Source organism: Melospiza georgiana, chromosome 19 (genome assembly GCF_028018845.1).
Source record: "Melospiza georgiana isolate bMelGeo1 chromosome 19, bMelGeo1.pri, whole genome shotgun sequence".
NCBI classification, from domain to species: Eukaryota; Metazoa; Chordata; class Aves; order Passeriformes; family Passerellidae; genus Melospiza; species Melospiza georgiana.
Window position 1 is genome coordinate 2,156,632 of NC_080448.1, and position 14,360 is coordinate 2,170,991.

At 42.8% G+C, this 14,360-nt stretch overlaps 1 protein-coding gene across 1 annotated transcript in view; it reads left to right on the forward strand.

The window, feature by feature from the left end:
- BAZ1B (bromodomain adjacent to zinc finger domain 1B) overlaps positions 1-14,360 on the forward strand; it is a 41,050-nt gene that overhangs the window by 6,307 nt on the left and 20,383 nt on the right. Inside the window, exons 3-10 of the mRNA XM_058037311.1 lie at positions 1,975-2,119; positions 2,908-3,106; positions 4,517-4,638; positions 5,438-5,635; positions 6,744-8,439; positions 9,959-10,097; positions 10,564-10,694; positions 11,986-12,097. Of these exons, the coding sequence (XP_057893294.1) occupies positions 1,975-2,119; positions 2,908-3,106; positions 4,517-4,638; positions 5,438-5,635; positions 6,744-8,439; positions 9,959-10,097; positions 10,564-10,694; positions 11,986-12,097 (2,742 nt within the window). The remainder of the gene's footprint in view (positions 1-1,974; positions 2,120-2,907; positions 3,107-4,516; positions 4,639-5,437; positions 5,636-6,743; positions 8,440-9,958; positions 10,098-10,563; positions 10,695-11,985; positions 12,098-14,360) is intronic.

A 14,360-nucleotide genomic window follows, 5' to 3' on the forward strand; every position in this document is an offset into this window, starting at 1 on the left:
GGCTTGGGAATGTGTGGCTAGTCAGTGAGGTGAGGTAAGGAGATGTGGGGATTCTGGAGTTAAAAGCAAATGAAGTCCAAATTTTAAACCATCACTAATACAATTTGGTAATTTACTTATTTGGTGTTGTATCTTGGTATTACTTGAACCAAAATAGTTCAGCATAGGGCACTTGGCATATTTTGAAGCCCCTGGAGTGTTGGGAATATTTTAGAGGGAAAAATAACAGATCTTGAACAATGTACAGTCAAAATAGAATAAAAGGAGTCAGTTGAAATGTATGAGATCAGCCAGGTCTGCACCTGTAATTACTTACTCTAGGTCTGCATTAGAGTTGTTGCACTAATTTAAAAAAAGTTGTAGTGAGATTTTGGAGAATCTACTCTACTTAAGTGAAGCAACGAGAGTCCTTGTTCTGTGCAAATTGTGTTCCTCTGGGCTGCTGTGGCCCTGACCTTCTCTAGCCCACAGGAATCCTTGGGTGAGATCCAGCATGGCCCTTGTCTTAGAAATGAATTTTCTGTAAAGGTGCAAGTCCTTGTCTCAACCAACACATATAATTTATTGTGTGATTACCAAATCATAGGAATTATGCTAAACAAGTGATATATTTCTCCATTCTGTCAACTTATGACTTGGACTTCTGTGACTTTTTTTTCCCCAGGATAAAAACTGTGGACAATGTCAGTGGTATCACCTAAGAGGTGGAATTTTCTGCTGCTTCTCTTCATGTTTCTGATCCATTGGCAGAGTTCACAGCCTTCTCCTAAGGAAAAATTCTCCATCATTTGTGGTTAATCACAATCTTAAAGTCAACAAATAAGAAGCCCATTTGTTAATAGTCTAATTTCTTTGAGGGGTGATACACTACTGCCTTCAGGCTTTGCTCCCTGGTGTTCTTGAAGGCAGCTCCATAAACTTAAAATCCTGAGTCAAAACTCAATGGTCTGCTGCTACTTTCTTTTGGTTGTCCATGTTGGATTGATTGACCACTTCTGGAAACATTAAGAAATGTCAGTGAAATAGAAACAGGAGATTTCTCAAATTTCTCAATAACAAATTTAGCTGTAGTCTCTCTAATATGGAGTGGGGGAGTGGGGTGTGAGAAGATTCTGTAAAATGAGATTTTGGTCTTGTCTCTTTGAAAGTGGATGAAAAGTTTCCCAGGTAGTTTGCTTTAATACCTGACACTAAGCTGGATAAAAAAGTTCATTTAGGCAGGTTGCTAAAGGGATACATTTGCTTATGGCAGTTGTAACACAGCACATATAGCTGAAGGTTCTCAGCCACAGATCCTGGACTTTGGGAAGATGAAAGTGCTTTGGGAAAATGGAGTATTTTTTTCCTCATGGTAGCTTGAAACGGACTTTACTTTTTAGCCCAGAAGACTTTGTGCAACATATGCCTTAGTGTCCCTGCAAACTTTCTGATGTCAACTTTTAGAAGGGAAAGAAGGGAAGTTAGTGTCGTTTTCGTTTCTTTGAATGAAAAAGTTTGAAGGTCATGACACATGAAACGTGCAAGATAATATGATTGTGTAAACCTGCCCCTGTCTTTACTGCACTGGCAGCCTGTTGGGGCAGAAGGAAATACTAAATCTTTATCAGAATCATGGTGTTAATGGAAACAAGCATTTTAAAGTAACAAGCCCCAGGATAATTGCATCATCTGGATCTGTATTTAATATCTAATAGAGGAACAGTAATAACTATCATGAAAGAGTTCACACTCAGTGCTGCTCTTCCTGAGTGTTTACAGTATTCTTTCTGGGAAGAACCAGGACATTTGGGATTTTCATGCCAGCTAACACCCGGGGAAAGGAGGGGACCAAAAAACCCTTGAATGTTTGCATGCTAATGGAGCATCTGCCTCATTGTGGCTGTTAACAGGAATTCCTGGAATTGGGAAATGGGAGGGTACTTTGCATTTGGGCTTTTATTCCCCTGAATAAGGAAAACTTCTATGCTTGCTCAGCTTAAAGGAGGAGTTTCCTATCTGGTATGAGAAACTGGTCCTGGAAATAGTCCACCACAACACTGTATCATTGGAAAAGTTGGTGGATGCAGCTTGGTTGGAGATCATGACCAAATTCGCAGTGGGTGAAGAGTGTGACTTTGAGGTAAGGATATGTTCTCTGTTTTATCTTGTGCTTCTGCACAGGGCTAACTCCAGATAGCTAAAGGTAGGAGACAGGAAGAATATGTTAGCCACTCAAATTATTAGAAGGATGTGAAAATTTATTCTCTGTAGAATCCCAGTGACAGTACCTGTGTTTGGATGGAAAATGGTTCTGTGAGCCATACTTCTGGTGGAAGGTGTCCCTGTCCATGTCAGGGACTTGGAACTGGATGGTTTTTAGGGGCCCTCCAACAGGATCCTGGAATAATAGCAAGCAAAAAATGACTAATATATGTATGTGCATGGGAAAGTGATAAAATTGTTATACTGCTTAAATATGTGATGATCTGTTTATATATAAATACATGATTTAATTAGAAGAAATTAAAAATTATCATCTGTCATAATCTTTTCACTTGACACATTGCCAGAAGGAGCAGTAGTCTGAAACAAATGCAGCCTGAAGTCAAAGCTTAAAAATCTCTAAAAAGACCCTAAAGATTTGAAAATTCCTCCAAAACTGGGAATGTTGATGAAAACTCCAACTTATTGAAATGGGGAGGAGTTAATGTTGTGTGTGGGCAACGTTTAAGACACAGTCTCTTAAACTGGGGCTACCTTGTGCACATGCTGTGTCCTTAGGCTGAGGAAGCAGCATTGGAAAATGCTGTGAGTTGGGAGTTTCGCTTTTAGGTCTCTTAGCTGGTATTTTTCCCTTCCTCATAATGTTAAAGCCCGTTAGCTCACCTGTCTTGTTCAAGTTCACTCTTCACCAATATTTCTGTGCAGGTTGGTAAGGAGAAAATGTTGCCTGTAAAAGTTGTGAAAATGCATCCCCTGGAGAAAGTTGACGAAGAGGCCTCAGAAAAAAAATCTGACGGAGCTTGTGATTCTCCATCCAGTGACAAGGAGAACTCCAGCCAGGCAGCCCAGGACAACCAGAAGGAAGTGATGCTGAAGGAAGATGACAGCAGGAGGGATAGTATGAGTAAGTAGAGAGACAGCATGGCAGGGCAGTAGGTAGCACCTGGCAGTGAGTGTTGGAGTTTGCTCAGTGATTATATTTACATCTCGGTGCTGGGCTGTGAATGTCAAAACAGTGTTATAGGGTGAAAATCCAGAATTGTACTTGTTAGTGGTGAATTTTTGTTTGTTTAGTGGTGTACTTGTTAGTGGGGCATCAGTGCTGTTGGCTTTCAGATGCTCTTGCCTGATTTAAAGCAGAAAATGTGCTGTCATTCTGAGGTGTTATACCAAAAGCAATGCATCATCCATGTGGCTTTGAACAGTTCAAGGGATAAATGTATGTTTTATTACAATAGAATGCAACAACAAATGAAGCTGATTTTTTAAAATTAACTTCAGGATGGAATGGATAGTAATTTCTTCTTCCTCAGCCAAATACCCAGGTGCTCTTTGATGGAATTCCATATAGCCATCTCTATTTGTGGAATCTAGACACTAAATCACAAAAGAGGAAGTCACTTGGGTTTATACCATGTTAGGTATAATGGTGCTAGAGCTTCAATGCTCTATTATGTGGTTCTGAGGTCTATATTCTTAAGTTTTATTTAGGTTTAACATCTACTTTTATTCTCTGTATATTTAGTAGATTATTCCTCTCATCCCTCATGCTTGCTTTATTGTTTTCTTTGAATCCTAGGAAGAAATTCTTCCCTGTGAGAGTGGTAAGACCTTGGCACATGTTGCCCAGAGTAGCTGTGGCTGCCCAGTTCCTAGAAGTGTCCAAGACCAGATTGGGCAGGGCTTGTAGCATGGTGGTCTAGTGGTAGGTGTCTCTGGTCTAGTGATGGGGGCATGGAATGGCCCATCCATCTCAGGTCCCATCCATCTCAGACTATTCCATGATTCTATGGTAGCCACAAAAACATTTGGAGATTGCTTTCTTTTCTTAAGACAAAACAAAGTCAGTGATTCCTATCATGGAACTATTTCAAAGAAGGCATGGCATAGGCAGTCAGGGCTGTTGGAGGAGTTCCCTTAGCAGATTTACTGGTAGGGTTATATCTCCCTTTCATAAATCTTGCATTTTCTCCCTTTGGGTAGGTGGTTGCAGCTTACTGCAGAGAGATGGGTTTAAATGAAGATGGTCCTTTTTACTCCGTGAAGATAGATGTTACCTCCTTAGTTCAGAGCTGATCTGGGCCTCCATTCCTGGCCTGTATCTTCTGGCTATTTCTAAAATCCAGTTTGAGTTATATTCCTAAAGTTCTAGTTTAACCAAACAGTGTACAGATACCAAGAAGACAGATGCCCTGTCCAGTAGTGGTCTCAATTTTTCTCAATTTTTTAACTGGTTTTTTTTCCTTCCTTTTTTTTTCTTTTTTTTTTTCTTTTTAACTCTAATAATAAGACTGTGTCTCACCTTCTTTATCAGATGATCGAGCACGTAGGTCTCCTCGAAAGCTTCCCACTTCATTGAAGAAGGAAGAAAGGAAGTGGGTCCCACCTAAGTTCCTGCCACACAAATATGATGTCAAACTGAAAAATGAAGATAAGGTGAGTTGTCTGCTTGAGTCCTTTGTATTATAACATGAATATGCAAGTTTAGTTAATCACTGTCGGTGATTATACAGCACAATGTAGTGCTTTCTGCCAGAGTCATGGCACTGGAAGCAGGATAGTTGTCTGTGAGGCTGACCAGCCCGTCTGTTTCTATCTGTAATTGGGTTTTGTGCATGGAAACTCTTGGTACCACACACACCGAGTCACAGAGCTTTATTGTGGTTGCTGTTTAATGCCTCATCTCTGGTCTTGCAGTTCATGAGACTAGTGAAATCATGAATGGCATTGTTGCTGTTGTCCTGACCAAGCTGCTCTGAGTTGGAGGTGGCAGTGCTTTGGGAAGCTGTGGATAGCTGTGGCACTGCTCTGTTCTTTTTGTCTGTTTTTTGGTAATTTGACAAGTGAGGCAGTGCTGACCTCAAAGAGTACCATGTGCAGAGGTGCTCCTTTGGTCTCAGGAAAAAAAAAAATCAAGCATGTATATGTAAAAGCTTAAAAGTCAGTTGCAAGCACAAGCTGCAGGAAGGCCAGAGATAAAACAGTGGGCTTTGGCAAAAAATCTGCATCATAAACTCATGGTTTCTACTGTTCTAGCTATCTGATTCTCCTACCAATCTCTCTGTGTCTCAGTTCTGCAAATTCTGTTTGGCTTGAGTCTTTCCCAGACAGCTTTGAATGAGCAAGGAGTTTTCGGACATGAAACAGTACAATGATCCTTGTTCCTTATAGGCATATGATCTGTATTTATAATGTGGTTAGAAGTTAATCATTAACAGTGTCTCTTATCTCCAAGATCATCAGCAACGTTCCAGCAGATAGCTTAGTCCGTACAGAGCGTCCTCCCAACAAGGAGATCCTGAGGTACTTCATCCGTCACAATGCGCTGCGTGCTGGCACGTGTGAGAACGCTCCCTGGGTTGTGGAGGATGAGTTAGTGAAGAAGTACTCTCTCCCCAGTAAATTCAGTGACTTCTTGCTTGACCCACATAAGGTAAGAATTCCTAAAAGTACCTGCTTTGCTTTGCCGCCCATTCCTTGAGTCTTGGCAGAGACCTCAGTGTGCTGGTTGGGTTTTAGAATCACAAAATCATTAGGGTTGAAAGCCATCAAACCTCACTGTTACCCAGCATCACCGAGGCCACCACTAAACCATGTCCCCAAGTGCCATTTCCAGAGAGAAGCAGAGCAGGAATACCTACTCTTTTGAAGGGTGACCTTTTGAGAGGTGACATGGCTTGAACATCTGGAACAGTGGTCTGCTTTGAAAACTTGAGATGCAACTGCCTTTCAATTTTTCCAATGGTTTGCATTACTTGTCTACAAGTAAAATAAAGTTCCTGGTGTAAGAAAAATGGGAGAGCTGCAGTCTTTATGTGGTAGTGTCAGGTATTGGGCCCAAGACCTGGATGCATGTGACTTCATGAGGCCTGGTTCATGTACAGGGCTGCCTTGAGCGATGGCAGATAATACAAATTTAGTACTGAACACATACATAGCATGAATGGGTTCTTCCAGCCCTTAAGGCTAACCAGCCAAATATAATATTAACCAACTAAATGCCATACCATGAAATGTGCTGTTTTAAAATCCATCTTCTGGTGTAGAAAGCACTATTTTGTTCATTCAGTAAACTCACTTTTTCATAGACTGTCAAGTGTTGTTGTAAAACCAGGAGATAAATATTTGTTCAGGGCAAGGGAGAATGGCTTCAAACTCACACAGAGTAGGTTTAAATTGAATATTGGGAAAAAATTCTTCCCTGTGGGGGTGGTGAGGTCCTGGCACAGGTTGCCCAGAGAAGCTGTGGCTGCCTCATCCCTGGAAGTGTCCAAGTCCAGGTTGAACAGGGCTTAAAGCAACCTGGTCTAGTAGTAGGTGTCCGTGCCTGTGGCTGGAGTTGGAACAAGATGAACTTTATGGTCCCTCTGAACCTAGGCCATTCTCTGACTGATTATGATTGCAAAAGCCTGTTACCTTTAGAGCAATGAGCAGTTTCATTAGAAAAAAAAATTTAAATGGTCAAAAATAATTGACAGATACCTAGATAACTTTATTTACCTTTCAATATTAATACAAAATAATTCTTCCTTTAATTTTAGTATATGGCTCTCAATCCCTCAGCCAAGAGGAAGAGCTCTCGGTCACCTGAAAGAAAGCTTCCCAAGAAATCCAAAGCAGATGGATCTTCACTGGGACAGCCACTGAGTCCAACCCTGTGGTGTCACGTGCATTTGGAAAAATCTATAATTGGCTCTCCGCTGAAGGTGAAAAACTCTAAGAACTCAAATTGTCCTAAAGAGGAGCTGGAAGAGGTGATGAAAATTGTGTCACCTGCTAAACTTGGTTCTAACTTTCACATTCCAAAGAGGAGCCGACTAGGAAAGGGGAACAGCAAATCCTTGGACAAAAAGCAAAGAGGCAAAAAGGTTCTGAATGGGCAGAAGTCGTCAGGGAAGGCAAAGTCTCCCAGAAAAGGTTTGAAGACCCCCAAGATGAAAATGAAGCAAATTACACTGCTGGACATGGCTAAAGGTACCACTAAGGTATCCAGGGCTCCCAGGAATTCTGGAGGCACCCCTGGATCTTCCAGGAAACCCCAGAAACATCTGCCTCCTGCAGCGCTCCATCTCATTGCCTATTACAAAGAAAACAAAGACCGGGAAGACAAAAAAAGTGCTCTGTCCTGCATCATCTCCAAAACAGCTCGGCTGCTTTCCAATGAGGACCGTGCCCGTCTCCCTGAGGATTTACGAGGCTTGGTACAGAAACGCTATGAGCTCCTGGAACACAGGAAGAGATGGGCCACCATGACTGAGGAACAGCGGAAGGAGTACATGAAGAAGAAAAGGGAAAAGCTGAAAGAGAAACTGAAAGAAAGAGCAAAGGAGCGGAAGGAGAAGGAGATGAAGGAAAAACTGGAAAAACAGAGGAGATTTGAGGACCAAGATCTGAAAGGGAAGACATTGCCTACTTTTAAGCTGGTTGATACTCCAGAGGGACTTCCTAACACACTTTTTGGGGATGTGGCCATGGTGGTGGAGTTCCTGAGCTGTTACTCAGGGTTACTAATGCCAGATGCTCAGTATCCCATCACAGCAGTGTCCCTGATGGAAGCCCTTTGTGCAGAAAAGGGAGGCTTCCTGTACTTGAACAGAGTACTGGTCATTCTCTTGCAGACCCTGCTGCAGGATGAAATTGCTGAGGATTATGCTGAGCTGGGAATGAAACTTTCTGAAATCCCACTTACTCTGCATTCCGCTTCAGAGTTGGTTCGCCTGTGCCTGCGCAAGTCAGATGTGCAAGAGGAAAGCGAGGTCTCAGATAACGTAGATGAAAGTAAGGATTTGGCAGCTTTCGAGGATAATGAGGTACAGGATGAGTTTTTGGAGAAACTGGAGACATCGGAGTTCTTTGAGCTGACTCCTGAAGAGAAATTGCGGATCCTTGGAGCACTGTGTCACCGGATCCTAATGACATACTCGGTGCAGGACCATGTGGAGGCCAAGCAGCAGGCCTCGGCTGAGCTGTGGAAAGAGCGCCTGGCTGTCCTGAAGGAGGAAAATGACAAGAAGAGGGCAGAGAAACAGAAGCGAAAAGAAATGGTGGCTAAAAGCAAGGAGAATGGGAAAGAAGAGCATGTGATGGGAAGAAATGAAAAGAAAAAGCACGAAATTATGAAAATAGAGCACCGGGTGGAAATCGAAGCTGATGATATGATCAGTGCTGTGAAGAGCAGGCGCCTTCTTGCCATCCAAGCCAAGAAAGAGAGGGAGCAACAAGAAATACAAATGAGAGGTAAGAAAAATTACCTAGCGAGTAGAGTGTTTGTGTGTTGTGGAATAACTTCATGGCAAAAATGACAGCCTGTTTCCAGAAGCATTTTCTGAATGAAACCTAAATAAAACGTAGGAATATAGATCTCAGAATGACATAATAGAGCACTGAAGCTCCAGCACCATTATAACACGGTATAATGATCACCCAATGATCACCCAAGTGATCTCTTCTTTTGTGATTTACTGTCTAAATTCCACAAATAAGGATGGCTATATGGAATTTAAGGGATATACTCACTGGAGATTTATAGTTCATCTCCTGTGGTTCCTGTGGCAGCTTAAACTTTGTAAATTTAAGAAAAAACAATACTTGCTTCTAGTTTTTTTATTTGTGTCTGTCTTTTGTTCAGTACCTCTCTAATTATGGCAGGCCCAGAGAGGTTGGACAAGACAGTATCTGTTTTGGGAACAGAAAAGAACCAAAAATTTGTCTTATGTCCAAACATCATCTGGTTCTTGGGTACAGAGGAGATACTTCCTGCCTAAAATCAGTTCCTACTGCTGGCCCTGCTGCTGTTCCCATGGTCAGGTTGTTGCCAGCAGCCCTTCTCTCATATTAGGATTTGGGCAATAAATCTCAGTTTAGTGTTTCTCGCTTTAATGAATTAGTTATGGAGCTGTGTAAATATAAACTGTCCACTCAAACCTCTCTAAATCATGAGTTGCAACACCAGACCCTGTCTCTGTGCAAGTAGTGCTGCTTGAGGAGTATAGGTGTAAAGAGAGAACACGTCAGAATTACAGTTTAGGGGTTGTATTGGTTGTAAATGTGGATGCTGGGTAGATGGAAGTGGACCGTGTAGCTAATCTAGGTTATTTTCTTTCTGAAACAAGTGAGGGATAAGCATCCCTCATGGAGCCTGGCTTTTGCTCCTTAGCTGGAATGTGGGAGTATCTGTTCTGGGAGACCAAGAATCACAGAATGGTTTGGATTGGAAGGGACCTAAAAGTTGATCATGGTCCCCCCTCTCCCCTTCATGGGCAACGACACCTTCCACTAGACCAGGTTGCCCCTAGTCCCATCCATCCTAGCCTGGCACAGGTTGCCCAGAGAAGCTGTGGCTGTCCTATCCTTGGAAGTGTCCAAGGCCAGGCTGGACAGGGTTTAGAGCAACCTGGTCTAGTGGAAGGTGTCCCTGACCATGGCAGGGTTGGAACAAGATGATCCTTAAAGTGTCTTCCAGCCCAAACCATTCCATGATTCTGTGATATGACGTTTTTTATCCAGGGTTTCTTCAGCCCAGTCTATTCTTACACCTTGACTACTTCTATATAGATCTATATGAGTTTTTTTTTTTTTTTTTTTTAGAATGGTGGGCAGAAAGTAAACTGAAGAGTATATGGTTGTAAAGAATGTTTATTAAAATCCCCAATAAAACTGCTTTTTTTTACTCCCATGGTATAGTAAAATAAAGGACAATATTGATGTCTGGATACAACAAAGGAAAGCTAATGCTGCTCTTTGCTGATTCTAACAGTGAGGATGGAGAAAGAAGCAGAGGAAGAAAGAATCCGGAGGCATAAAGCTGCTGCTGAGAAAACTTTCCAGGATGGAATTGCCAAAGCCAAACTGGTGATGCGCAGGACCCCAATTGGCACTGACAGGAATCACAACAGGTGGGAAAGGAGATGACCATGAACTTCCATCTCTGCCCTGAGAGAGGGGCTGTGTTAGATACCATCCCCCAGAAGGGATTGACTGGGAGGGTGTATGGAGTTGCAGAGGAGAGAGAAGGGGAAAGTATTTGTGTATATGAAGTGTAGTGGCTGGTTACGTGCCCAACTTTTTGAAGCCCTTCCCATGGAGGTCAGGACTAGTGGAGGTTCAAGTGCTGGCTGTGGCTGCTCAGGAACCTTGTTACCATCTTTTTTTTTCATGGTTGTTGCACAGGCATGCTCTTGGAATGGATTCTAAGCTAAGCTTTTTGTGTTTCTCAGCAGGGCTAACATAAAGATATGTCTGCATTCAGCTTTTAGTGAGTTGAGCACACAGATGCTTCTTGACTCAATGCAAATAAAAGTGTGTGTGTGTTTAACTAGCCAGAAAAGGAGACAGGTACCTAATAACACATATTTCTTACAGGTACTGGCTGTTTTCAGATGAAGTTCCTGGCTTGTTTATTGAGAAAGGCTGGGTACATGAGAGTATAGACTACAGATTTACCCTTCCCCATCAGAAAAAGGAAGATTCGAAGAAGGACTACAGCCCTGGAGGTATGGTCTCTTGAGGGTATTTCCTCTGCTCTGACTATTCAAATGGAGTCATGAGTGTGAAAGTACTGTCTAGACCGACTGTTTTCATGGGTATGCTCTGATTTAACCCTCCTTTAAACTCTAGAAGCCTGCACAGAGGAGGTGCTGATGATAGTTCCATTCTGCTGCTGCAGGTCTGGAGACTTGCCTGCAGTGTTCCACCTAAGGACAGTCCTGTCCTTCAAGTAGCAAGGTTGATGTCAGTTGGTATCATCTCTCTGGTTCACTCTGACCCTGCTGAGTTGCAGTGTGCCAGACCCCTTGCACAATTAGCTAGTTGTGCTGCAGAGTGAGGAGGTCTGTCACAGTGCTGATATTCCGCTGGTGCCAAGACTCCTAGATCAGCCTGTGGAATAGTAACAAGCAGGGCAGTCTGTTAGATATGCATAGCTTTGCTGATTGAGATTGTTTTGGTGAACATCCCTCATGCACTTCCTCTCAACCTTCTATTCACCTTTGCTGAATGTGCAGGTGAGGTGGAAGGGACTTGCTGAACTTCTAGTGCTTCCTCTGTGATTTTGCCTGGCTGACCTGGAGCCTTGCAAGCTTGAACAGGCACAGAAATCTATCTGTACAGAAGGAAACTTAACATTTCTGTGTGCAAGTAGTTCTTGAGACGGAAGATGCTGCAGTAATCTGACTCAACTGAGTTTCAGTCGTGATCATTTCTTGCTTTTGGAACATCATGTTCTGGCACTGAGTCCATCTACAGCAATCCTGCATAGGGGAGCTTATGGAGTTAGATCCAAGCCCTCACCTGGTAGGATTGTCTTAGACAAGGGGCAAACTAGATACCTGTAGAGGAATAGAACAGGGCAAACATACAGTGAGATCCTTCATCCAGGTGTAATTTTACAGGCACCTGTGTCTTTGAGACTGACTGAGCTGGAGGTGTATCATTCCAAGCTCCTCCATGTTACAAGAGCTGTTTCAAATGCTGACCAGCTGTGTTCCTGATCAACTCTTTGCTTCCAGCTGTTTTCATCTCTCAGCCGCTGCTGCAGCCAGTGGGCAGGATTTCAGCACATTCCTTTGGAAACTTAACAATCGAAGGCCTGAACGAGCAAAGATTTAAATTCATGTCAGAGTGTTATCTGAGATGCTCAGAAATAAAAATTCATGCTGCTTATACCTCCTTTGGTTTTCAAAGTGCTTTGTCACTCTACAGCTAAAAAGTGAAACTAGTTTTTGTATTTGGAATAGTAGGAATGCTGCTCAGGAATCTACCTGAGCCTGTGCTTTTCTTTTGCAGAGAAGCGGAAGAGCACAGGCAATGACAGCCGAGGGAACAAGCTGCACCGCTCCATGCCCACCACAGACCTGCCTGCTGAGACCACCACTCCCAAGCAGGGCCAGAACTTATGGTAACACACACTTCCCTGGCTGCAAAGTACTCAAAGTGTAAAGGTCAAGGAATCTAGACAGATTTCTTTTACTAAACCTACTACAAGCCTGTTCCTCTTTCAGTGCTGAGCAGTTGGGTTGGTTCAGCAGCTCCGCAGACCTCTGTTGCTGATATTATTACTGCCCTGCTGACAGGGTAGCCAGTCCAAGAGCCAGTGGAGCCATCCTTCAACCTAATCAATCATACAAAGGCAGTATAAATTAAGCTTTTAAAATGCTTCTTAGATGTATTGCTTTTTAAATATTTTATTTTTCCATGTTGACACCCTCTTATCCCTTTAATGCTTCCCAATGCCAAGCAGTGTCTTCTAAGTGAATGAAATCTACCTTTGAGCATGGTTGATTGTAACCTGCAGCAGTAAGTGGCCCTATCAGTGTCTTTAAAGAAATTCTCCTCGGTTGAATGTTGCTCTGTGTGGTAAGGAGTGCTCATCTGTTGTCCCCGTGCCAGAAAACCCTGGCTAAGCTTCACCTGTTAACTGCTGTGGAGCATTGTGTATTTTTTTAGATAGCCCTGAGCATAACTGTCACAAAGTATGTGTTTCTGCAGTTCCCCTCTTAGCAGCATCTGTCCCACACAAGTTCCACTGCTGACACACAGTGTGGGGTTGCTTTGGTCTTTGATAAATAGAGCTGAACTCATCTCCAAAGAGTAGTTGCCAGTCAGAGCTACTTTACTAAACGCGTACCTGCTTCTTCAGCAGGAACTGTTAAAGAGACTGAAATTGTGGATGTCTTGATTTATCTGAACCACCAGCATTGGGTGCTGACTCTTGGTATTGCCCTGCTGCTTATCTGTCATGGCAGCAGGTCATAGGATATCATAGAGTTCCTGTGCTTTCCTTCCCTGCCCCATCCTCCCATGACAAATCCCCACCCTGTTACCCCTGGGCCTTCCCACATCTTGGCAAAATTCAGGCAGTTGGTCTTTCCTAGGGAATGGGTCCTGCACAGGCAGTGTGATCCACAGGGAAGTCCTCTGCTCTTCCTGACTGCCTCCTCTAACACTTGATCTTTATTGAGCAGAGATGGCAAGGTGTTTTCCAGGAGAAGGACCAATTCCATAAGGAAAACAGTAGCTTAAATTTACAGAGCACATTGCTAACACTGAGGGCACCATAGAGCCAAATTGGATGAGTTAATTAACACAGAATTCCTTCAACTTTTGTGACTCCAGGCTGAACTTGAAAAAGCACAGTATTTGATCTGCTCATTCAGGTTGGCAACTCCCAACAACATTCTGAGGGAGATCAGTGTGGTGACAGAGGCAGGAGTGCTGTGTGGAGTAACCAGTCACAGCCACAGCTCTTGGAACCAGATCCTGGACACACTCAGTGCTAAATTATATTCTGTTGCTAAGAGCTGCTTTGTATGGAGTGGCCATAATAGATGGTATTCTCCTTTTAGAAAAGAAAGCAACAAAAAGAATTAAGAATCTTCTTTAAAAAAAAAAAAGCTTTAAAAAAAAAAAGTGACAGCCAGAAGCCCAAAACACTTCCAGAAATATTTGCCTTAGAGTTTCCTACTAAACGGTCAGAGAAAGTGCTGTCTCTTACCTTTGGAAAAAAAAAAGGGTTGAGGAAGTTGGAAACAAAACTGTAGCAGCAATAACAAAACATTTTGAGTTCACATCAGGATAAGGAAGCTGTTAAAAGTAAGAAAGCCTACTTAAAACCTGTGGTGAATCTCAGTGAAAGAAATAAAAAGAATGACAAAGTGAAGTACAGACTAAGGGCAAAACAATTTTTTTTCCCCCTTGGGGAACAATCCTGCTTCACATAATCTGTCGTTACAGGGTCTGCCTTCGGTGAAGAGGGAAGCTCTTTGCATGAGAGAATAATTGGCTAAGAAATACTAAATAAATAACGGAAACACTCTAAACTTGTATGTTCAGCAGGGAGATGGAGAGTAATGCTAGAGGAAACTGGGGAAGTCTCCTAAAGAGGTTTTCTTTGATAGAGAAAAGAGGGATCAGGAAGCAAAAGTAGCAAATGGCTGTTTTGAAATGGAGAGGAAAGTGCTGCAGCTGAGGTACACAACTGGCTGCTACCAACTGCTGTAGATCTGTGAATTGCACCTGTTCAAAGCACCAGTGGACAAACTGCTGAGAGAGGAGTTCATTGAGGAGTAGGAAGCGCAAAGGTAATTGTCCTGGCACACAGAGGAGTCCTCAACCCAGCAGATGCTGCAGACTGGAGGAGTAGGTTGAAGAACTGTCACTGC